Genomic DNA, 24343 nt, shown 5'->3' on the forward strand with positions numbered 1-24343 from the left:
TAAAAATGCGACAACAGAGCTTTAATGTGGATGACACGCTACAAGCACAATGACTAGACCCGTTCCTTCAAATTACCAGTGGATCGCAAACGGCTGTACCATGGGGTGAGAGTATCCCTTCACAAACATGGTCTGCAAAACACAAGGTTAGACAATTACAAGACAAAACAATTAGACCCGTATCAACGTAAGCATTGGTATGAAAACTAGGTTTAATTGCGATCTAGGGCACTAGAAGCCCAAGAATCGCACCCCAGTTTACTGCTCCTTGCTTAGAATGCATCCTGCGCTACTTGTAGCACGTTCCATCCTTCTAGATCATTTTTTATACGTACTAATCTTTCCATCTAATGTACTAACCCTGTTTGAAATGCACCAACCCTTTAAACTTCGCTCCCTTACCCCCTGCTGAGAGGAGTCACTAAATAGGGGTACAGAGTATCGCCTTCCTTTTCCGCGCCGGAGCCGCCGTTCGGTGTCCGCGATTGGGCCGATCGTGTCACGAGGTTTCTCTTTCCAAAGACGCACCGTCCATGTTGAGTCCCCTCCATTCAAAACCGGTTTCCTCGGTTGCGAGTTCTCCACTGCGCGCTGTTCTCCGGCAAAGGAGGAGGAGATTGTCATCCCGTTGCTAGGCGACGCAGGGTCGCCGTACCCAACATGGCGGGCTCGTTCGCCGGCGCGGCTCAGTGTCGCTACTCTGCTTCGTATTCAGTGACTCTAAGTGGAACTGAAGTGAGACTGACTCGGGGTCTTACCGTTCTCGCCTTCTTTCTCTTAACAGGATTTCCGTTAAGAAACGCTTTTCTCGGAAAGCTTTTCATCGAGAAGAGTGTGACCGCAGTCAGAGTTTCACTGCCGGGATAGTTGCATGGAGAGCAGTAACCTGTGACATGGTTCTGAAAGAAGAAACGGGAAATCGGGGTAGTGAAACAAAGCTGGCTACCAGGCGTGTCGAATCGAAACGTTTTTCGTTTTTCGTTTCCGAGCAGAGAAAGCGGTTCAGCTCCTCAGTAAAGAAATAACGGTTCGAACCGGTTCGGTTTCCCGTGATGCAAGGAGAACTGACTGCAGCGAAATTAACCTCGTTTAGGCTCTCCAGGATGTACAGAGAGAGCAAAAAAAAAAAAGCGAGGGGAAACAAAGAGCGAGGTTACGAGGTCCCACCAAGTGGCTTACAGACAAGCGACGAGCTCGTCTTGCGCTGAGGCACATTGTTGTGGTGTGAGGTCCGTACACGTAATCGCAGTGGGGTTCGCTACGTAATAGCAAGTCGTCGAGTATTTCCGAGGAAACACGGGACCATTAATGCGAGGGAATGAATTTCAGAGTGTCTTATACCTAAACACCGATGGATCTCATGCGCTGTGCACTTGACCTCTTGCGGTATACTGTCTTGGGTCCAAGTAGTTAAATTTCCCCCATAAAGGCAAAATCGTTTTTTTTTTTCGGTTTTCGATTAACTTCGGAACCCTGACGACTACGATAAAATGTCTGCTTTTTTTTTCTCATGTTTTTTAACGATCACGGTTAAGCGGCTGTGTACAGCCCGTATATAAGGCACGAAAAAACACGACAGGGCAAAGAAGCCACAGAACACGCACTCGTGTTCTGCGTAGTCTTTGTCCTGTCTTTCGTTACACTCGCTTATCATGCATAGTAACTCCCAACATGCAATGCCTGTTGCCATTTTTAAGTGCTTTTCTGTTCGTGTTACCTCGCACCTAACCCTCTCCCATATAAGTACATGCAATGCACATCGCGCAATTATCCCTCGTCACTGTTCTAACAACTTCAGAGCACTTGCCTTCACGAAGGTGAACCGGAATATGCTGTAGTTCTCTCGCTTTATTGAATCTGCAAATAAAAACAACAGCGTTCTTCTGACACTTGTTCAACACATCGGGCGGACTGACGCAGAGGGGACTCACTGATGCTGATCCCGTCGTCAATATACATCTCCCCAGAGGCCGACTGATCCGTATCCGGAGCCACCACTAGCCGTATATTCCTGCGCAGAAACCTTGAATGCTTGACGACGCATCGTAACTGCCATAAGGCTCGCACGTAAGCAACGCCTCCTAGATAGCATCAGGCCCGCGGCTCACGTGACACAGCGTCAGACACGGAGGTCTGCTGTGGATGCTGCTATGACGTCAATGAACGAGCGAACAAGAGGAGAGCTCGAAGCATATCTCGCAAAGCTCACGCAGGCCTCCGTGAGTTCGGCAGTGCGCAGCAGGGTTGCGGAGTTGCCATTCCGCGGTTGGAATAATTCCGGAATCGTTCCAGATTTATCAGAGCCCGAAATGGAATTGGAATGGAATAGAATTAGGCATTTTTTCGCAGGCGGAATGGAATTGGAATGGACTGGTCTGGCTGCCACACTGGGTACTGTCGATCTCCTCTATAGCAGTGCCGGGCTACCCAGCAGAGTTACCGGTCCCTTTTCTTTTATTGATGGAATTAAAGGAATGGAATGGGGTTGCCAAGCCATTCCAGGAGTGGGAATTGACCATACCCTTTCATTCCGAGGGATTGAAAGGAATGGAATTGGAATGGAATGGGTGATCCCATTCCGCAACCCTGGTGCGCAGGCCTTCTACTATCTAAGCGAGGTGTTGATGTAAGGCTACACCATGTTGTCATAGCAGTCTGATATGTATGCTCCAAGTGGCAACACGGTCTTGACTTGGTCAGACTTTTTCTGTCCCATTTAATTGCGTTGTAACTGCGAATCTCACGTAAAAAAATATACTGTTGAAGTGCGCATCTCAACGTCTGGTTCCGTTCTTTGTGTGTGTGTGTGTGTGTTTGTGCTTTCTTCCTTTCTCTTGTTTCTTCTTTTTGTCGTTCCGCTTCTCGACGAGGATTGTTACCATGGATGCATGATGTAGCCCGGGCGGCTTGCCGAGCGCAGACACTATGTGGCTGTTACTCGGGTAACGAACACTACAAAGTTCACTATATAAGCATTATGCCCTTCCGCCTTATTCGAAATATTTCGCGTTGTGGTCTTGAACAGCATTAGAAACAGACTGCTCATGTGCTCTGTATGCACGTCTGGCTCGTACCAACACGCGGCTCTAGAGCAGGGTTTCGGAATGGGATCACCCATTCCATTCAAATTCCATTCCGAGAAATGGAGATTCGCGATAATTCCATCCCTTTCAATTCCTCGTAATGAAAAGGTATGGCCAATTCCCACTCCTGGAATGGCTTGGCAACCCCATTCCATTCCTTTAATTCCACCAATAAAAGAAACGGGACCGGTAACCGTACTAGCTAACCCAGCACTGCTATAGAGGACATTGACATTACCCAGCACGGAAAAAGCACAAAGACAAGGTTATTTCGCCCTTGACCGTGTGGCACCCAGACCATTCCATTCCAATTCCATTCCACCTGCGAAAGAAACTCCATTCCTATTCCAATCCAATGACAGTTTCCGCCATTCCATTCCAATTCCATTCTGGGCTCTCATAAATATGGAATAGTTCCGGAATCATTCCAACCCCGAAGTGGCAACCCTGCTGTAGAGCTCTTCTTCTACGAGCAAGGTCATGGGAAGAAACGAACTGGTTTGGTGAGCGACGAACAAGATACAAGCGCCAGTGGACCTTGGTGATTGGCCAGTGCACGACCATCTATAGACCTCGCTCTGCTACCGATTCCTCAAGGGTTCGAGTTGCCCTTTATTGGCGGTGTCAGCAGACTCGCCACGACTACAAAGTTAGTCGAAGACTGGTCCAGAAAGTTGACCCTTGCGAACTTTTAAAACGGCAAGTTACCTGTGGGGAAAATTGGGTGGAGATTCTATAGGGACTATTGTCCCCGCACGCTGGAAGATCATTTTGTAGACGTCATTCACCGGGACGTAGATCTTCTCACCACTGCTTCGGATACGCCTTCCGTTGTACCAGTCATACCACAGCCCTTCCGGGAAGTAAACCGAGGTGATATTGGTACCCTGCCAGGAATAGAGGGAGAGCCTTCACCGGAAGCCAACTTCCACAGAGATTACTGTCACGATAAAATACTGTCAATGTCCATGAAAGACGCGGAGAAATGAGTAATGGTCCCGCGGAATATGCGCAGAACGTCACCGCTTTCTGTTGTCACGTGAGCGCGAATGACCAATGATATGTCTTTACTTGCTCTTCTAACCAAGAGGGATATCATATAGTACGGCTCCGCAGAAGATATTTCGCAGCAGACTACAGGGCCGGTGGTGTCGTCTGCTACGTGCGCAGTATATGTTCCGCGCGGACTCTCAACATAGGACGCGGCGGAACTTCTGCCTCGTGAGCAGTTTTCTGCTTTTACTTCCACTAGAATATTCCATGGGATGTCACTCGTGCGAATACCCGGATAAACTCACCAATTCCTGGATGGGTGCTACGAGCAGCGCTGACCCAAACATGAACTGCCGTTCCACTTCCCTTGCTTTCGTGTCGTTCTGAAATCTAAAGCGTACCGTCCAGCACAAGAAGGTTCGTTGTAGAGACAAAGGAGAACACGTTTGACTTTCGCTTACTCAAACACAATTGGCCTGGCAACCATGTCTCCAAAACGGCTGTTCTTGTAGTACAACGTGTACGAATAAGGCCGCAAGTAGCAGTGCGTATAGAACGTGAACCTGGTGGTGTTGAACACTGCCAGTGTAGGCTGTAACAGTTATACCTGGTTTAAACTACGCTAGTCGTGATTCCGGGGCACTCAGAAATTCAGCTGAAGATACTCACAGACGGTATCTTCATATAGACAGGGAAGTACGCTGCCAGGATAAACCACTTGATGCACAGATTTTCTCCGTCATCCGAGACATCAATCTCGGAGCACCACGGCTTCGTTCCATATATGGGCATGCCGTACATGTTGTAAAGCAGAAACTCTGCAAGAACACAGACCCTCAGGCACGTGCACCACACCATTGACCAGAATTCATCAAGCGCGCGTTAAGAGAAACCGTTGTACGTTTTACCTCCCAGGATGTTTGTTAAACCTCTCTGGCCTCGACCTTCATCCGAATTCCAGTAGCCGCTAAACCTGCCTTGACCCGGGAAAGATTTGTGCCACAGCAGCGCCCTTCGTTTCTTCCAGCCGCTGGTCAATACCCTTTAACGAATAGAAAGCGGTCGGTGCACAAAATTCAATATATGATTAAAGGAGCAGGGAAAGGCTCGAGAACAAACATGTCGGGAGAACTATAGAGATTAGGATTACAAGCCCCAAGGACGCATATTGGCATGAGCACGACCAGTGTAGCCAGTATTCCTGGAACTACTAGGGTTAACTTAGAGTCACTAAATAATCTACGCTGCTTCTTTCTTTCTTTTTTGATTGCGTGTTAGCGCCGCGAAGCAACTGTGGCTATGAGCTGCGTACAGATGTGGACAGATGGAGAGAGGACAGCAGGAAGGAGTGGGGGACAGAGGGATCAGTATGCGTCCTGGGCCGACTTCAGGGGGAACTGTTCCGACATTCGTCTCGAAAGTCTTCGGAAAACCCCGGGAAAACCTCAGACTAATATCTACGCTTCAGAGTATCGACACTGAGTTCCAAGAGCGAGCATGCCCCATCTTGCGCACGCGCACTTCAGAGTACTTTTGTGCATGGCGCCATCTGTCGTGCGGGGGTGAAATGTTCCATTCGTTTCCAAACAGCTCATCAAGGCCGACGGCCTTGAGCTCACCCCGACTCCGGTTGACAATACATGGAATATCGCACAACAATAATACACACTTCTCTGTCACAGGAAGCATTACGTTTTTGATCCTCGAAGGGGGTGGTACCGGTTGTGGTGTGGGAACAAGATGGCGCTCCTGCCTCAACCTGCCTTGAACCTCAGTGCTGATACTCTGAAGCGAAGCTTGTTTAGTGACTCTAGGTTAACTGTGCCATTAAATGAGACTGCACACTCCACTTACTCGTAAGTGAGCCTGGCTTGAAAGTATGGATAAGCACGGCGCAAGTTCCTGAAGGGGGAGACGTGGTGTAAGTGTTCCGGGCAGCGGTCGTCGTCTGTGGCGTTCCGGCAACAAGGGTCCGTGAAGTCATGGATGTTTTCGGCGAGCTGTGCAAGACAAAGGAAACGAAGTAAGTGGGAGAGCTCGTGATAATGTCAACGATAAGCTGGAATCCGCATGTGCTATACTCGTATTGAACTCAAGCATGAAAGGACTACGACTAGGCATGACTAGGCTACGACGTTTGAAATAGGGAGGCTCAATACCGCGCCAGGAGAAATACTGCAGTGCCACCAAGCAGCGTAGTGTCACGTGGCCAGTTTAAACAACCAATAAGAAAGGAGAGCGAGTACGATGGACTACATTATCTGGCGGAGGAGCGACCGTGACCTCTGTGTCAACCCATCCTACGTGCGGCGCGGTAATATTTTGAGAGCTGACGGACTGATTTCTTTTCCTTCGAAAGTTGGACACGTCTATAGTGCAAGAGAAGATCATGTCCTTCACACAAAAGTCCTCATAGGTGATGGACTAAGCGTCCCGAGGGTGTCCGATATCCTCCTGAAAGCAACACCCTGACGATACGAAAATCTCGGGCTTACATAGTGCAAAAACAAAGCCTTACGGCAAAGGGAGTACTTCAGGTACGCCCGATTAAAAACACGTGAGAAAATATCTCGTACACGTAATCCGGAGGGAAAGCTCGGCTTCGATTAAATTAGTTCCCAGGAATGCTGAGCAATGCCATTACCGAACCTATTGCCGAACATTGGCGACGGAAACCTAGTGTAGGTGTTCGCGATATTAGACAGGGTTTCTGTACCGGCACATTTACATAGGAGGATTCACTGACGTGTATTTCAAAGTATACGCACGTTTCAGGATTATCTTTTAAAATAATAGAATGGCTTTGAACGAGAATTATCTCAAATATCTCCAGTTTCAATTAGTATAATGGAAGCAAAAACTAGTTCACACAGCTCTACCGTTTAGAAGAAAAGCGCAATGAAAACACAGCAGTCTTTGGCGGCAACCAATTGGGTCCCCAGGTGGCAAAGACAGGCGGCTCGGCATCCAATGAGACTCGGCGGCATCCAATGAGAAAGCAGGAGAAGCGCGCGCTTATATACCGTGACCGTGTGGACTTGGAACGGGTCCGACCGTAATGTCCCGTATTTTTGCGCGCCATGGTTCGTATTGCTGCATTTTTTAATACCGATTTGCTGAATTGTAGCCCACAGCAGTTCTCGCGAGTGTTACACTGACAACATTTATCTTGATGTCCTTCGGACAACGACGTCAGTTCGCTTTGCAACGCGCACTATGTTTTTTATCGTAGCTAGCTCCATGGCGTGGAACGCGAGTGCACGCGCAGCATGAACTAAAAACACCGATGCGCGGGCTGAAACGACGTTCACTGTTTAGCGCCGAAGCAAAAAAGAGCCCGGTATAATTATACATAACTATTATACATTCAACTGGTTCTTTTCGAGCGCTCCGGGTTTAAGTGGCCCACACTGTCCGAGCCGTTGGAAGACATGGCAGGATACCGCTTAGGCATGTGCTCCTGCTGCGAAGTCTTCTCGGGCCGTCGTGAATTAAGTGTGGCTTCGTCTCGTACATGACTCCACCGGTTCTCTCTGATCCCAGTCTGCGCGCTCAGAGTCAGGGGATCGCTGCGACCAGCTGAAGATATCGGCAGGCTCATCTATCCACCAGAGCTCGAGACTGTTACACAAACGCGCTTAAATGCACACTAGATCGCAAAAGCAAGTTCACTTCAAGTTACGTTAAACGCTATGTTAGTTTCCACCTTGTTATCATAATTCAAAACCTTGATTTCGTTACGGATCTACAATCGAAATTATACCGGACTATTTCTTGCTTTGGCGTTTCAGCACGTGCATCGGTGTTTTAAGTCCATGCCGCGCGTGCTACGTCATGGAGCGGCCCGGTGAGAAACAGTGCTGGCTGCGCAGTGGACCGGCGTCGCTGTGCGAAGGACGTGAAAAATAACGTTGTCAGTGGAACTGTTGTGGGGTACAATTCAGTGAATCGGCATTGAAACATGCAGCAGTGCGCATCATGCCGCGCATGTACGAAACACTACGATCGTACCCGTTCCAAGTCCACACGGCCACGATAAGTATGCGCGCTCCTCTCCAGGCGTCTCATTGGATGACGCCATTAGCTGCCCACTGGGTATCCCATTTTGTTACCACCAAAGACGGCTTCGTTTTCATTGCGTTTTTCTTCTAACTGGAAGCGCTCTGTGAACTTTGTTGTCATACATGCAGGGCAAGGGAAACCCCTTATCGTGCACAAGTCTGCGCCCCTCCCCTCTGTCCCCAACTCCTTTCTGCAGTCCTCTCTTCATCTGTCCACATCTGTGCATTGCTATTAGCTACAGCTACTTCGCACGGAATTAAAAGAAGAAAAAACGCCTGTGTCTGGGCATAGAACCGTGGGTCGATACCAACTCAAGACTTTCGCTTGTTCGACTCTTGCGCTCGCGTCGTCCTACTGTTGGTGCCCAGGCGCAGGCAATTGCACTACGGTAATCGCTACTTACAGCTGTCTAGGCAAATGGGTGTTTTAACTTACCACGATGGTCCTGGTGCTCCTGGTCAAAAGGCCGGTTCTGTTTAGAGCGTCAGACAGGAACGTCCCGGCCGCCGGGGAGGAGAAATCCAGGAGCCAGTGAGCGTCAGGACTCTGAAAGAGTTGAAGCATCGTGCGAGGGCTACCAACGGAAAACTTGCCGGAAGTCCAATTTCCTAATCGGTAGCCATGAAAATAGTAGTGAGTAGCGAGTGTTAATGGTAAACAGTGTGCGGTGGTTAAAGAGGTCGTCGCTGTCACATCACGGAGGTGGGCGACGCCACGACTGTCATCCTGGGCAGACATGTGCGTCCTCGGCCGACCTCTAACCGTGTATTCACACGAGCGACATCCTCGCGGAATATTCTAGTAGAAGAAACAGCGACAGCACTGCTCACAGAGCCGAATATTGGGAGTGGCGAGCTGCGCATTTGGCAGACGACACTTAGCAGACGACACCGCCAGCGTGTTTTCCTGTCGTCTGCTACGAAATATCTTTTGGCTGTGTAGCAGGATATTCCCCACGGTTAGCAGTGTACGTGATGACACCATATTGAGCTCTCGCGCTCGCGTGACAGCAGAAAGCTATGACGCTTTTCGCATACTCCGCTTCTCGGGGAATGTCGCTCGTATGAATGCACGGTAAGGGAACTGTGCCGACATATGTCTTGACAGCGTCCGAGGAAAACCCAGGAAAAACCGCAGACAGCACAGCCGAAACCGAGCTTCGAACCCGTGTACCTCCCAGTCTCGAGGTGACATGGCCTGCGCGCTAACCACTGAGACACGCGAGCTGGTGAGTGTTAATAGACAGTGATAACGTGGTTTCTGAAGTACCGTATATCCACCGCACCCCATCGACTGATAAAATTATGAGTAATGCACACTGAAGTAATTGAATGGCATTCCCAGCGAGTGATAGTCGCACCGAATGTCATTGGTCAGTAATTGCATCGAGCTACAGGAAGAAACAATGTCATTCGCAAATGATGTCACCGTCGATAATTAGGACACCCTGGCTGAACATATGAAGCATTACATAGGTACATTATATCTTTATTTATGGCTCTCGAAACTAGGGCTCTTCGACTACACGTCACAAGTCAAGACAAACAAGAAGCCTATTTGCACCACACTTGGCAACATGGAGACTGGGAACGAGGGAATAGTTCTCCGAGAAAAACAGTGTTAAGCCATCCTTCCTTCGTGCCTTCAGAAGTTACCACAAATAAATAAATAAGTAAGTAAGTAAGTAAATAAATAAGTAAATAAGTAAGTAAGTAAATAAATAAGTAAATAAGTAAGTAAGTAAATAAATAAGTAAGTAAGTAAGTAAATAAATAAGTAAATAAGTAAGTAAATAAGTAAGTAAGTAAATAAATAAGCAAATAAATAAGTAAGTAAGTAAGTAAATAAGCAAATAAGCAAGTAAGTAGGTAAGTAGGTAAGTAAATAAGTAGGTAGGTAGGTAGGTAAGTAGGTATGTAGGTAAGTAAATAAATAAATAAATAAATAATGGGGCGAGTATCGTACCCGGCGATGAAACTCGCCAATCATCATCATTATAGAGGTGTTATGCGCCTGGTGTCCCTTCTACCTCGCTGACCCCGCTAGTATTCTCGGCAGCCAATGAAAGAGGAAAGGGATAAGGTGTAGGCAAGCTGGTAAAGGTACATGACAAAAAAAAAAGACAATGAAGAAAAACGGGAGGCACGGATACACAAAAAGGACAGATACACAGGTCCCTCACAGATCTTGTGTGTGTCCGTGCCTCCCGCCTTTCATTTATTTTGATTCGTGGTCATGGTAGCCGATGAAAGAACTCGTATGATGAGACGTCGCAACACATCAGGAGGAGCTGGTGTATTCCATGCTTCTTTTGAGCAATACTATAAAATTAAATAATTACTGAAAAAGTAATCGTAAGCAATAAAAAGAGAGACATTGTTGGGAAAAATGAAAGAATCACCGGCGACTATACAATATACATGCATCTACTTCCGTAAGCGCAGACAACGTTGAGAACATATAGCGGCTCAGCGACCTCAGAACTATGAGCGTGCCTCCATAGTTGCAGAGAACGATCCTTGGGACAGTAAAATTCTTCGAATGTGTAAACCGTAGGCATGTGAAATGACACTTACGTTTCCACAAGATACCCTTGTGCCGTTCCATGTAAGAACAAAAGCTTCACCAGCTCCTGCTAGTTGTACAAGGTCGTTGAGGGTCACCTGTGGCGACAGGGTATAAATTAACATAAGATATTCAAATGAGAATACTACGAGAACTAGCTGAGAAGAGAGACATTCGCGAGCTGCAGTCTAGACGAGAAACACTCTTCGAGCACGTGTGATCAATAAAGATCGGGAATGTGTCGAATGATTATCAGCGCTTTTTGTTTATCTTGTCTTCGTGTTTATTGTGAACGTCTTCTTATTCACTAAAACTCTTTATTGACATGATACATCACTGGTAAAACTTTATCAGGGTCACTTCGACCAGGTATGTCTACAACATGTTTTTTCCTATCGGCAACATAATCATTCGAAAGATACCGAATTTGAATTCTGACACTAACAAAACAACGCGTTATATAATCACGCATTTCCCTACTAGATTCAATACCTCATGTGACGTTCCACAGCAGTCATTTATAAATACAGGAAACCATTGGTCCAGGTCCTCGTTCTCTGCGAATATTTTCTAAGAGAGCACATAGCGATAGCGGAACCTAAGGCACCTCGGAATTTTGTGCTTCTGAACATGGACGTGGAAACACGGGGGTTAACTCCCACGCCGTCCATATGTGTGTGTAATGTCTCGCCTATCCGGAGAACTCGTTGTCCGGTCTACGTTACCGGGGATGGATTTTATCTCATTTATCCGTTAATTCGTTGTCCGTATCCGGACAGCAAGTACGGGGACCAAGCTTCACAGCCTAGGTCATTCCGATTCGCTTATCCGGAAAAGTGTCAGCGTCCGCAGTCCCCAGCATGTGCTGTGTTCGCGTTATTCCGGAAAAGGGCCACATCTCACCGGGGCATTCAGTATATACTATTTGACTCCCCTTTTTTCAGAGGCCACTCCTTCTCGGAGTGTGCGGGCTCACGGCAGACATGGTAGACTATAAGCGGAAGAGGTGCCCCGTACCCACAGGGCGCAAGAAATCCTCGTGTGAACGTCAATGTCCAGGCCGTCCTAAAGCATCGCCTGCTTTATGCCATTTGCTAAAAGACAAAGACATGTGCGCGGAACCAACTTTCGGAGACATTACCTTTCTTCGGACAGTATATAGCGTGGCGCAGCGGGTGCCATGACTGTGACTATAATTTTGTAACTCCCGCGTGCATACTAATTTCAGGCAGCTCGCTTCCCATGAATTTCTGAAGTAACGATTTTTTTTTCCTTATTTCCTTTTCTGGATCCATAAATAGGTGTCCCAAATTTTTGGCTTTCCCCGGAAGTTTGCTTGCTTCCGCTGTCCGGAAATTCGTTATCCGAAGGAGTTGGGATAATCTAGACATGACTATTTCAGGATGAGCATAGGTCCCGTGAATGGACACTCAGTCAACAAACCGGCATGCAACGCTACGTATACGCCATGTCCCTAGGGCCGTTGTAAGACTTCCCTATCGTCCTTAGGTTCACGCGAGCCATTGCTGGAAGTGAACTTACGTTCTTAGACATGAAGTATCTGCCATTGTATTGGTGCACCTCGCTGTCGCTCTTAATACCGAACAGCTCTCGCGGAGGCATTGCGGGAAAGCCCACCACTCGCTGGTAGTCTCGGACGACCCCCGCCAGGGTTGGAGCCAGGAACAGGAAAAAATCCATGGCGCCACCGTCAGTTCTGAAGGTAAGTGACCTGTCCTTCCCCAGTGTCATGCCTGATTGAAACGGGAAATTTCATTTCAGTTGATGAAGCTGTTAGCTTCCAGGACACAAGCGTCATTTTAAGATGGCGGATCCTCGCCCGCCAATATACACTGCCGCAGAACAGATGAACGTTATTTTCGGGCCTTCAGCACGACACCTCAACAGTCCGCTTGCCTCCGCGGAGGTATCTGTCCAGCTCCATACATCCACATCTAGCGCCTGCGGCTTAGTCATAATGATTCTCGGAACATAAATGTAAAGGTTAACGTATGGTAAGAGTCGTACAGTATATGACCCGCCTACTGAGACGTACCACAAAACACTTCAGTTCTGTCAGTCACGCCCAGATCTGAAGTCAGGGCGTGCTAAGAAGTTCCCCAGAACTTCTGGCTCTCCATGGCATTCGATCATCGCGTATCGGTACATACAGGGTGTCCCAGAAAACGTGTCATTGAATTATAAGTAAAAAAAACAAAGAACTACGCCACGTAGAATCATGCGGTCAACGGCATTTGTTCTTACTAAGTGTTTGCTGCCATCTGATGTGAATGACATGTAACTGATGTTCAATTATGTAAATATTTGCGAACTCAACTCGGAAAGTAGAGGTCACTCTTTTACGACACCAATATGAGGAGCGTGCCGAATTTACTCAGTTCACGTTAATTAACACTAAGATTCATGAGCTATCTCATCGGAAAAAATAGCCGAACATCACGCTTTTCGTAGCATCCGAGCATAACGTGCGACCACTTTTCGAGCGCAATCGCTGCCAGTCCGACGAAAGGAGGTCGCAAACCCAGCCCACAAAGTGATAGTAGAAAAGGTGTCAGTTCCTGAAATAGGCCACCGGTACTTTCTAAGAATCATGGCAAAAGGGTCGATTTCAGTGTCTAAATTAGCAAACGACGCATGCTATGTGTGCTGGAGGTGAATGTGCCTGCCTCTAGAAACATTTTCAGGAAGCGGTAAAGCGCGACTGTCAGCACCTGCCTTATAAACTGTTTTTGTGCGTGTGTGTGTGTGTGGAGTAATTTACCGGCGGCAAGCACGCACGTAATGTAACACTGAGTATAACGGCTGCAACAATAAGCAATACCTTGCATTGTAGTCCTGAAGGGAATAGTCAGCCCTTAACAACAGCGCAACACACTCTCATGCTGCTTCTGAAGCGACTGGGAAACCAATTTTAAACAAGCAGCGATCACAAAGCACCTTGCCTATCGGTTCATGTGAGGGGCTTGGCACGGAAGCGAAAACACTGACGTCATTTCCGCACGAAATTGCCGGCGACCAATTGGGGTAGGGGAGGCATGATCCCACCGGAAGCGGGATAAGCCATGCCTGTGTTGTCTCTTTCTACGACACCGGTATGGCCTGGTTTCCAACCTCCTTTCGTCGGACTGACAACGATTGCGCTAAAAAATTTGTCGCGTGCTATCTCTCTGGGATCTTCGTGGAGCGTGATGTTTGGACATTTTTTCCCGATGGGGCAGCCCCTCAATATCCCTGTCAATAATCATTAACTGACTAAATTCGGCACGCTCTTCACACTGGTAGGGTGAAAAAGTGACCTTTACGTGGCAAATTTCCGAGTTCAGTTCGCAAAAATTTACATAATTAAACTTACGTTACATGAAATTCACATCAGCAGGTGGCAAAAACCTAGTGAGAACAAATGCCGTTGACCGCATGATTCTAGGTCGTGTAATTTTGTAATTATAATTCAATGACACGTTTTCTGGGACACCCTGTATGTGCCCAATACAGTTCTTCTATAACAGCGGTTCTTTAGGGACATCTATATGACGCCTCTTGCTGAAGACCCCATTGTCACAAACCGCGCTGTTGTCAGGCACTGTTCTCTATTTTACCTTTCCCAAGTCCAAGACCATAAAACTTGAAGTCATGATCTCAGTTGTCTCGCGACGTAAACACCCAATTATTAACCCAATTATTAATTATTATAAAACTTAAAGCAATATTGTACGATATTGGTGCGGTGCCCGTCGCTGCCCGTTGCAGTGGCAACCTATGGAGGAAGTTCGTGGCAAACTCACTTATGCTGCTCGAAGTCAACAGAAATATTCCAGACGCGGTGTTGTTGTCACCGTCGAGCAGAGGCATGAAGGGATGGCCTCCGAACGATACTGGCACTTTTTCCTGCACGGCAAGTATAGATGTCTGCATGAATAGTCTGACGGATTAATAAAATGAGAGAGGAAGGAGCAACGGGACACCTATCATGGCTCAGCACCCTGCAGCCAGTCTGTGAATATGTAGTAGTAGTAGAGAGTGAGTAGTAGAGAGTAGTAGCAGTTGTGTGACGCCCAGCCCTGGCATGACGTCATCACATCATGACGCAGCGCCAGCGTATAGCGAACAGCCACGAGTTCTCAATTCCCATTGAAAATCCGTGTACTTTGCACAGGACGCGGTGCCACTATCGGCCTACTGAGTGCGTTTACAGAGTGACGTCAACATCATTTACGGGCCTCTGAAGTAGGAAGAGTAGAGCGGACTTTTAGGGGTGTGCACATGTTAACTACGACTGCGGTGTGACTACCGACTATGCGACTACTATGTAGGCGTGAAGCTACTACGATCACCTTGGGCAATAGCGCGATCAGTTCGTGCGCACAATTTACCCTGATCCTTTAAAACATCTTCGTGGTTCAATCAGCGGCCAGTGTCTTCCTTCTATAGGACGAGATATCGCCAGGGGCATATACTCGTCAAAGTAATCGAACCCTGATTACTTTGTGTCTCGCGTGACGTTGGTCGTTACATGAAGAGGGCGTGAAGAACAGAAATAAATTTCACGCGCCCTCAACCAATAGTCAAGCTCTTGATCCTACAATCTGCGTGATAAAGTATATAAAGCATGAAGAGTGCGGGACCAAGTGACCAAGACTACTGCTTGAGGGCGCGTGATGTTCATCCCTGTTCTTCTCGCCTTCTTCACGTAAAGACCAATGACAAGCGAGACACAAAAGCAATCAAGGTCGATTGCTTTGACAAGAATAGGGCTCCTGGAGAACGGAATCAACATGGGCACGTTGTCAAGTCACTTTGTAATAGCTACGACGTGCCTGTACCGACTTCATAAAGGGTAGGGGGCTCATTCTAACCACAACCATCATCGTGTTGTGCATCGCTTACTCTCACTTCTCTTACGTGATCCTTGCAGGTAATGCTGAGGGCACAGCAGGTGTCGCTCATGACATTGCAAAACGTGGATCACCTGTGAGTACGATGGGATGTCGCCAGCTTGAAAGGAGTAAAACCTGTGTGCAGTTTGTTCGGTGAATTTGGCAAAGTACGAGCCATACTTCGACTGCAGGCCATAGACCATGGTTGCCGGAACTCGAACCTTAATTTGGTTGAGAGTTGTGCTGTAGATGAGGCTGTTGAGGTGGAACACGAAAGGTTTTCTGGAGAAAGAGAGTTTAGCGTTTTAGCGGTACCTTTTGTCGTTGGTCAAGTCCCGCATTTGCAGGAGCACTGAAGAGTTCAAGAAATAGTCAGGAGGAGCAGAGATTAGAATTGCTAACCCAGGGACATATATTCAATTTTTCTTTTTTCCGTTGTGTTTGGGACAGCGCGTCTGACACAGAGCTGTCGAACTGAGGCGTAGTTACTGCACTGTAGCAGGCAGTACTCGTTAACCAATAGAAGTGCTCGGATGAGCTGACGTCGCAGCATACTAAAGGAGCTAGGAGAGAACGCCTCCGCTTTGTGCATTCTGGTAAACTCATATTCAGAGGAAACGCGTTTCCGAATGAAAATATTTTGCATGGGAGTTCCTGAACATCACACGTGAAAAACGTTTAGGAAATTCCTTAGTGGCAGGAAGGAGTGGGAGAAAGGGGGGTTACTATGCCGACCTCGACATTAAATTCTGCCGTTCTCGTAGACCATTCGCTTGCATCTCCAGAGCGCCAGTTCAGTACTTGGGGCAATCTGTTAAAAAAATGGCGAAGGTTGCCAGATAGAAATTTTGAAAGTGGTTGTTCTTGCAAGTTAATAAAGCTTTCTGGCAATGTCACGTTGAACTTCCCGATCTTCATATCAGAGTATGTCGAAAATAACGAGTTACTTCTCAAGGTACTTAATATTCTATGTTAAATAATTTTTTAACAGTTTAGGTATTCAGTACTCTACTCAGTAACTTTTTTTTGGGCCAGTACTAAGTAACTCAACTTAAATACTTTTTAGGAGTGTCTTGTACAAGCCTGGTCCTTTACTCTATCCTACGCTCCTTTACTCTATCAGTGCATGTTGTACGCAAAACTTCGACAGCCACTCGGTGGTGGCGAAGTCTGTTGAACTCACCTGTTAGGTCCAGCGCCGACAATAATGGTCCTCCTGTCGGTTTTAATAGAAGGACGCAGAGTAAACCTTAGATGTGCAGCATTTGATACGGGTGGCACAAGCGGTTCGTACTTCTCGTTGTTCGTACTCCGTATCTGTAACGAAGAACAAGTAACGCATGCCACCAACGCCATCTACAGTCAATTTTTTTCATTTAATCGCACACCACGTACGCTTGTACACGAGAAAAGCAGGAAATTGACAATCATAGTAGAAACACTATCTCCGAAGTGATGTGACCACTCACATGTGACCCTATGACAAAAGTCTTAAGGGTTTGAGACTGATCGAAATATGTCGAAAGTTTGCAAAAATTACGTTCATTAACCTTCAGTATGGCATTCTAGCAGTCTTTACATCATTACCAATAAAGAAGCACCTGTTATTCGTATGCAGCATATTCAGCACGTCGGGATTGCCACTGTGACGGTCATTACTTGGAGTTGGACTGTCGTTAGTTGGGCTGCAGTGGCCACTGCAAGACCAGTTAGAGAGAGTTGGCAATCCAATCATCGATTCATAGTTCCCCATTGTCCCTGCTTCACTTTTCGCCAACAGGAGCTGTATAATTTATGAGTGGCATTGTTCTTGGAGTTTGAAATTCGCAAGGTTTGAAACCCGCCCTCAGAAACACATATTTGCGGCCTGAGGGTCAGGACATGAGGGCGTTCCCATTAGCGCCTGACTTCATTCGCTCTTCCTGCACAATTAATTGCACCCCACTTGACAGAAGACGTGGGAGAGGATTCCAGCACGTCACCGTCGTAGCAACAATGACACGGAAACGTCACGCGAGGCCCTAGAGAGCTGCGCCATGCAAGTAGGTCAGCTGTCTGCACAGCTCCCCCGTTTTCCACTCTTCCCTAGTGTCCGTGTAGCGACTGCAGGGCCTTCACCCGGATAATGGGGTGGTTCTTTCGTGGTTTCTTGCCCAAAGTCGTCTCGTACCCTCCCATGCTCCTCCCATCACGTGCATGTTCGTTGCCTGCTGTCAGGACAAATACAAGGAGGAAGAAGTGCATGCAAGCTGGTAACGTTGCACTCGAGTCGTTTTCTTCTGTCCGTCCTTCCATGTTCCGTGCCCTGTCGCTTCCCTCTACTGCAAGTATGGACAGCTCTAGACATTTCGTAATTTCGAACGAAAGGCCACCCGAAAGAGTTGTTCGGAGTCAAATGTTCCGGCAAGATGTACTTATTGCAGCAACGTCTGGGAGCGCGTTTCCCCTTTGAGGCTTCTCAATAAAATGTTACGACCTGGCATTCACCGCGAACTCTCCATGCTATATGAAACAAAGTAGTAAAACAGGGAGTAAATGCAGCCTCTATAGTCCCCTGGATCCCCGCTTTAGTGCCCTAACCCCAACATTTACTCTCCAGGACTGCAAAATGTCACGGAGCTTCGCAAATAAGCTTCCGAATGCGACAGTCTACGTACGTATGTGGTCTCGGTTACTTTGATAGAATAAGGCTGTATGACTCAGTCACCTTAGCAATTGTCCTCCCACACAGAGTAAGAAACAGCGCAAAAATTCCCTATGTATGTCATATCACTCGATATCTCACTGTTGACGGTTTGATTCAAAGTATGTTCACGCATGCGCACGAATTATGTACGTGGGACTGTTAGAAACACAACGTCAAATGCAGTCTCCACTCTGGCATTCATTTACTCCCGCGCATTTAATCCCAAAAGGCACTATTTTGTATATTTAGTCCCCAAAAGGAGCAAAATGACTATTCTCCCGCCCTCATAGAGGATATATATCTGACAAAAAAAGAGCTGTACCTTAATGCGAACGACGTCGTCATCATAGTGATAGACGAGCAGCTTAAGCTGCATTGCGCTGCCCGAAACACTGTTCAGACGGATGCGTTGCAGCGTCATCTCCAAACCTGAGGCGGTCGTTCTGTACGAGACCTCGTAAGGCGTGTGCTCTTCGGTCATGTAGCAGGGCGGCGCCGTTCCTGTGTCTGTTTAGATGCAAAAGACGAGAGGTTAATTTCACTTATCTTGCGAATCCGGACGGGTTGCAGCAAAATTGTTCCCTCACGCAGAGTGGCCAAATCCCAGCAACAGCCACGCTGTCGGCATCGCTCTTCCGTGACGCCCTCTTCGGGGTGACAGTCCAGACGTGCGCTTATCCTCGTGGAACTGCAAGTTTCCGTTTTTTCCTTCGTTGACTGCTGTACAGGAACACGCATGCGTTAGTTTTATATGTATATACACAGGGTGTCCACGCTAAGTGTGAACAGACTTTTTAAAAATATATCAATCACTTTTTCCGAGATGAAATCAATTGCAATATAGCATATGCTGAAGGGCACTCCCTAGGGTGGCATTAACATACTCCTAAGGCAATGTCTTAATTAACTTTCAATAATTAACTTTTTAATTATAAAAGCTACGAAGTTGCTCCAATGAGAACATCTGATCTCTTCGGTCACCAGATACCAAAGCCGTTTTCAGAACAAAAATCCGTTCGATAGATCGTCCGCAAAAAGTTCGTGAAGGAACGCTATTTTTTTTATTCATTGCGCATCTCTAGAGACGCGTCTTTCCTTCGCCCCCAATACGAGAGGATGAAAAAGCACACTATCGCCTCTTGCGTCCTGGAAAAAGATTAAAAGAAAACAGAAAATGCAGCCCAAGATAAGGGCAGTCGCGATAGAGTCACCCGATAGATTTGTGTTTTTGTTTTGTTTCCGCAAGTTAAAGCTAATCTTCGACGCATGAGGCGGCACTGTGCTCTTTCACTCTCTCACACTGGGGGTAAAGGAAAGCCGCTTCTTTGAAGATGCGCATTAAGCCAAATAAAGAAAAAAATGGCATTCCTTCACGAATTTTTTGCGGACGATCTACCGAACGGATTTTTGTTCTGAAAACGGTTTTGGTATCTGGTGACCGAAGAAATCAGATGTTCTCATTGGAGCAACTTCGTAGCTTTTATAATTAAAAAGTTAATTATTGAAAGTTAATTAAGACATTGCCTTAGGAGTCTGTTAATGCCCCCCTAGGGAGTGCCCTTCAGCATATGCTATATTGCAATAGATTTCATCTCGGAAAAAGTGATTGATATATTTTTAAAGAATCTGTTTACACTTAGCGTGGACACCCTGTATATATATACATATATATATAAGGAGATAAAAATTTGCAGGAGCTCTTTGGCTGCACGTATAGCATATGCTATACGTGCAGCCAAAGAGCTCCTGCTAGTTTTTATCCCCTTATACACTTGACTGGCTTTGCACTGGGCTTTCAGAGGTGTCTTAGGACACCCTGACGGGAGGCATCACGTGCCACGTGACCTTCTGACGCCATCCGCTCAAACGTTGCCTGCCTGCGTACTGTTGATGAGGTCCAAGGAGGCCGAAACAGCTGTCCAGTACTGGCATGGCGACGTTTACAAACATATATAAATATATATATATATATATATTGAATAGATGTTCTATTAACACAACGACAGTGACAAGTGGGGAGTGTCATACAGCCAAGAGCGATATTCTACCGCATTCCTGACGGTAAAGGGGGTGGTAGGGTAATTTCTAGAACGCCCCATAAAATGGACACCCCACGTAAAATAGAGGTTCCGAAAGCTTCCGAAGTAAAATTTTTGAAAGTTTATAGATTTTTATTCAATTAATGAGCGTATGCAAATGATACGTTCACTGCTCCGGCCGCCGCCGATGTCTCAAGGACCTTTGACAGAGAAAACATTCTTCGATAACGCCACCTGTGTGCGAAATGTTCATGCCAAGGAATCTATGTGGAACACCCGGTCTCGACGCCCATCTTAACGGTGCCCATCATGAAACGCTACGAACTACGAAGTTAAGGCGTAACCGCATGAGGCGTTTCTCCAGCGTTTTATCCAGCGTCCTGCCGCGGCGTTTCACGAGCGAATACATGTAAGTACGAGGCGAATTCAGCGAACGAAGAAAGAAGGAAGTCAACGAAAAGCGTTGGGCGACGGAGTAGCTGGGACGACGCGCGGAAGTGGCCAATCAGGGATTAGCCTCGGAAATAGGTCTATCCGGTCGCGCCAGTTTCCGGGAGCCCCTATAGATGGCAGCACGCCGAACTGCTCAGAAGAACAGAAGATTGTTGACGGAGTTAAAAACGTAATTCATGTGTGATCGTCCAACATACAAAGCACAAGCAGAAGAACGAAACAGCTTCTTGAAGGTGTTAACCGGAATGCAGCGTTCGCTCCGTGTATTTGGGTACCTTGTGAATAGCGCGACCGGCATTCACAACAGATGGCTTCGTGAATGGGCATTGTTGCAGTATCTTGTTCGTTATAACATGGTATGTATCACTCAGACGCACCCGTGTTTGGGATTCTTTCACAAGTAATAAAAGTATTTATCAAGTGCTTTCCATGAGAGACTATGGAAACATTCGCATGAGGTGCCGTCCATCCGCCGTTGTAGAAAGCTCTGCATGCGGTTGCCTCTAGGCGTGTTTCGCAAAACGCCTCACGCGGTTGAGCGCTTACAAGATGGCGATCCCAATGTGCGCTCTCTCTCTTTTTATCAACGATCCACTTTTTCCAGTCACGTGATATATTTGTGTGAATTATTCTTCGTGGCCGCCTAATGGACCTTTTTCATACTCGCGTCTTATCCTAGCGGCTGTCCAGCGTAAAACAATCGGCGCGCGACAAAGCACGGCCGGCTATAGGGTGCCTCGATGTTTGCGCCCTCTTTGCAAAGAAGGCGCAACTAGCACAAGTATCGAGGCACCCTGCAGCCGGCGCGATATTGGCGCCATCTATTGAATATGTAGGGAACCTTTCTTGGCGCCGCCGGGGCCACACAGCATGTGCAGAGGCGTTCTGAAAAAGATGCATCTGCGTGGAGAACATGGTTACGAAAGACGCGTACTGGCTGACACTTCCATGCCCGCATGTATGCCGTCTAGCGGATCGCTTGTGTTGCGCGCATGCGTACTGCACAAATCGCTTGCGAAGAAACAGTCCTTTTCACATTCTCGCCCTTCTTGGGAAAGAGAGGAAGAGCGAAAATGTCGGTTTCTCTCATAAATCTCGTAAGAAGCAACGAATAAATCGCGTTCCTTTTGTCTCTGGGTAACATGTTATCAAGGTGACATCTGTTGTTGTCGAGGTAACATCGCTCATTCCGCAAGAACACACATTTTACACTTGACCGTGTATTCATACGAGCGACATCCTCACGGAATATTCTAGTGGAAGAAAAAGCGAAAACACTGCTCACACAGCCTAAGTTTCGTCACGTGTTATGTTGAGCATTCACACGGTGCGGCATATCGGGAGTGGCGTACTGCGCATTTAGCAGACTACACTTAGCAGACGACGCCGTCAGCGTGTTTTCCTGTCGTCTGCTACGGAATATCTTGTGGCTGTGTAGCAGGATATTCCCCACGGTTAGCAGCGTACGTGATGACACGACGTTGAGCGCTCGAGCTCACGTGACACCAGAAAGCTATGGTGCTTTTCGCATCTTCCGCTTCTGGGGGAATGTCGCTCGTGTGAATACACGGTTAGTCTCCCATTAAGTTGTCTCGTGAGAGAAGTGTCCGCCTGATGGACACTAAACTCCGGTTTTCTGTTCAGGAACATGGCACATAAACGAGGTACACATCGTTTCGGGATACCTTTAAAGATGCCCCGCTGCGTCAGTTCCAGCGCAGAGCGTCATTGCCTATGGTTGCTTTCACGAATTCGCTCATAATTCGGTAACCGTGCGCTTCTGCCGAAGCATGACCTAGCAAAGTATATCTGAAAGAATCCACTAACCAAGTTGTCACTTGAAAGGGTGTGGTCCTCGATGTCGTGAACAGCACCTTCCAGGTGTCGTTGCGACTCTTGTCGGTCGCTGCGTGGATTGAATTATCTGATTTTACCACAACAGCACACTGCAACAGGGGGTTCTAGACCGGGGTACTCAGGTGCTTTGGGATCCCCAAGGAGATCAGCGATCGGCGTTGCACATTTCGCAAAATGCACTTCGGGTTCTGCGCATGCGCAGTGACCACGACGTTGTTCCTTTTGGGGGCCTCAAAGCGCGTGGGCGCCATAGTCTAAAAACTGCCTAAGATGGTATTTCGTGGCGGGTTATCCACGAGGCGGTCGGCTGTTCCGAGACGTCGTATCCTCACTGGGAACGTTTGTTTTGTTTTCGTTTTCTTCTTGCGCGTTCACACCGCGAGTCGACTACAGCTCAGAGCGTCGTGCACACGTGGACTCACCTGGACGGGACAGCCATCCATAGAGCCGCACAGGCCAAGATGACCAGAATAATCAAGGGCCACTTGGCGATGGGCCCGTGTGGGAGGAGTCGCCGAAGCGACATCTGGCGTGTCTGTCAGAAACAGTGGTGCGTCAACTGAAAGACTCGTGCATGGCCCCTAGGCAATAATGATGTTTGTGCCCGAGACGGTCAGATGCCGACGAAGTCACACTGGCGTTTCATTCTCAACGTAGTTAAAACGTCTCGCTGAACATTCTGTACTGAACGCGGCTTACCGAGACAAAGGACTCGGAAAATTATGACAACAGCGCGCAGCTTTAAATCTCCCGGGTCAAGGAAGCTCCTTCCATTGGCTGCCGGTCTGCCACGTCATGTCATTCACCCAATAGCAAGTCTTCCTCCTTTCTTTCTTTGCTAATTTGCATTTCAAGAGCGGATAACTCTTTGCATTGCAGGGAAGCCTCGCTTGTCCGTGTCCTGAATAGCTGAGGCAGCGTCGCACGGGGCAACTTTTTCCAGCAACTATGAGAACTTTCAAGTTGCTAGTAGTCGACCAACACCGGCAACCTCCAGCAACTCGAGTTGCTCGTAATCGCTCCCCGACCGAAAACTCGAGAAGTTGTTCGCGCACCGGCCAATCAGCGAGGGGAGCATTGCCACGTGACTCCCGACGGCGTGGTGGATTTAGTTGGATTCATGGGTTGGAATCCTGCAGGTGCAGCTGAGAAATAACTTTTTTTTTTCATTAACGCCACGAAAATATGTCAATTGTTATTTTTTTCAGGTAATAAGGACTCATTCGCGTGCAAAAAAAAAAAGAGAATGACTAAATTTGACAAACAGCAGCTATAGAAAACACTACCAGTTCGATTTCAATTTACATCCTCCGGTCGCCGTAAGGTTGCTTGTGGGAGGAGCTACCGAGCTGCTGCATGTGAACGCGGACTCGAAATTGCTCTTAAAACGTTGGTTCGAGTCGCTGGGAAAAGTTGCCCCTTGTAAACGCCGGCTGGGGATGTGTGTTCACAGCGTCGTCATATTTACATTCTATATCTTTTTTACACTGGCCATCTACGATTTCCGTCATTTTGCAAGCAGACAATGACTGTGCAACACGTTTCCACATCTGCACAGAAGGTACTGTGGTGTACGGTAGGAACAAAAAACAAGAGGGAGCTCACCTGCGGAGAACGTCGAAACAGAAATGGTTCTCGGACTTCTTCTTCCTCCTCTAACACTCTGGGCTCTTCTTTCACGCGACTTAATACAATTGTAGAGGGAAAAAA

At 47.4% G+C, this 24343-nt stretch overlaps 1 protein-coding gene across 1 annotated transcript; it reads right to left on the reverse strand.

Annotated features, from left to right (window-relative positions):
- LOC135391898 (sucrase-isomaltase, intestinal-like) lies at positions 1–24343 on the reverse strand. The gene is made up of 21 exons (XM_064622432.1): positions 24239–24343; positions 23056–23168; positions 22604–22682; positions 18872–19004; positions 18607–18791; positions 16782–16915; positions 15691–15880; positions 14507–14609; positions 12246–12457; positions 10715–10801; positions 8574–8684; positions 5931–6076; positions 4985–5118; positions 4746–4894; positions 4538–4668; positions 4382–4466; positions 3792–3970; positions 1932–2011; positions 1808–1857; positions 759–899; positions 1–132 (listed from the first exon to the last, which is right to left on the reverse strand). Exons 2-21 carry the CDS (start codon positions 23157–23159, stop codon positions 73–75), a joined length of 2493 nt encoding a protein of 830 aa, XP_064478502.1. The 5' UTR covers positions 23160–23168; positions 24239–24343; the 3' UTR covers positions 1–72.

The sequence above is a fragment of the Ornithodoros turicata genome, chromosome 4, assembly GCF_037126465.1.
Source record: "Ornithodoros turicata isolate Travis chromosome 4, ASM3712646v1, whole genome shotgun sequence".
Classification (NCBI taxonomy): domain Eukaryota; kingdom Metazoa; phylum Arthropoda; class Arachnida; order Ixodida; family Argasidae; genus Ornithodoros; species Ornithodoros turicata.

What these genes read in the sequence shown, in the direction of transcription:
- LOC135391898 (XM_064622432.1), bottom strand. Translation starts at nt 23,159, where the DNA reads ATGTCGCTTCGGCGACTCCTCCCACACGGGCCCATCGCCAAGTGGCCC. An exon ending in TGGATGGCTGTCCCGTCCAG is followed by an intron (nt 22,683 to 23,055) that starts GTGAGTCCACGT and finishes CAATCCACGCAG; the next exon opens with CGACCGACAAGAGTCGCAAC. An exon ending in TTTAACAAACATCCTGGGAG is followed by an intron (nt 4,895 to 4,984) that starts GTAAAACGTACA and finishes GTGTTCTTGCAG; the next exon opens with AGTTTCTGCTTTACAACATG.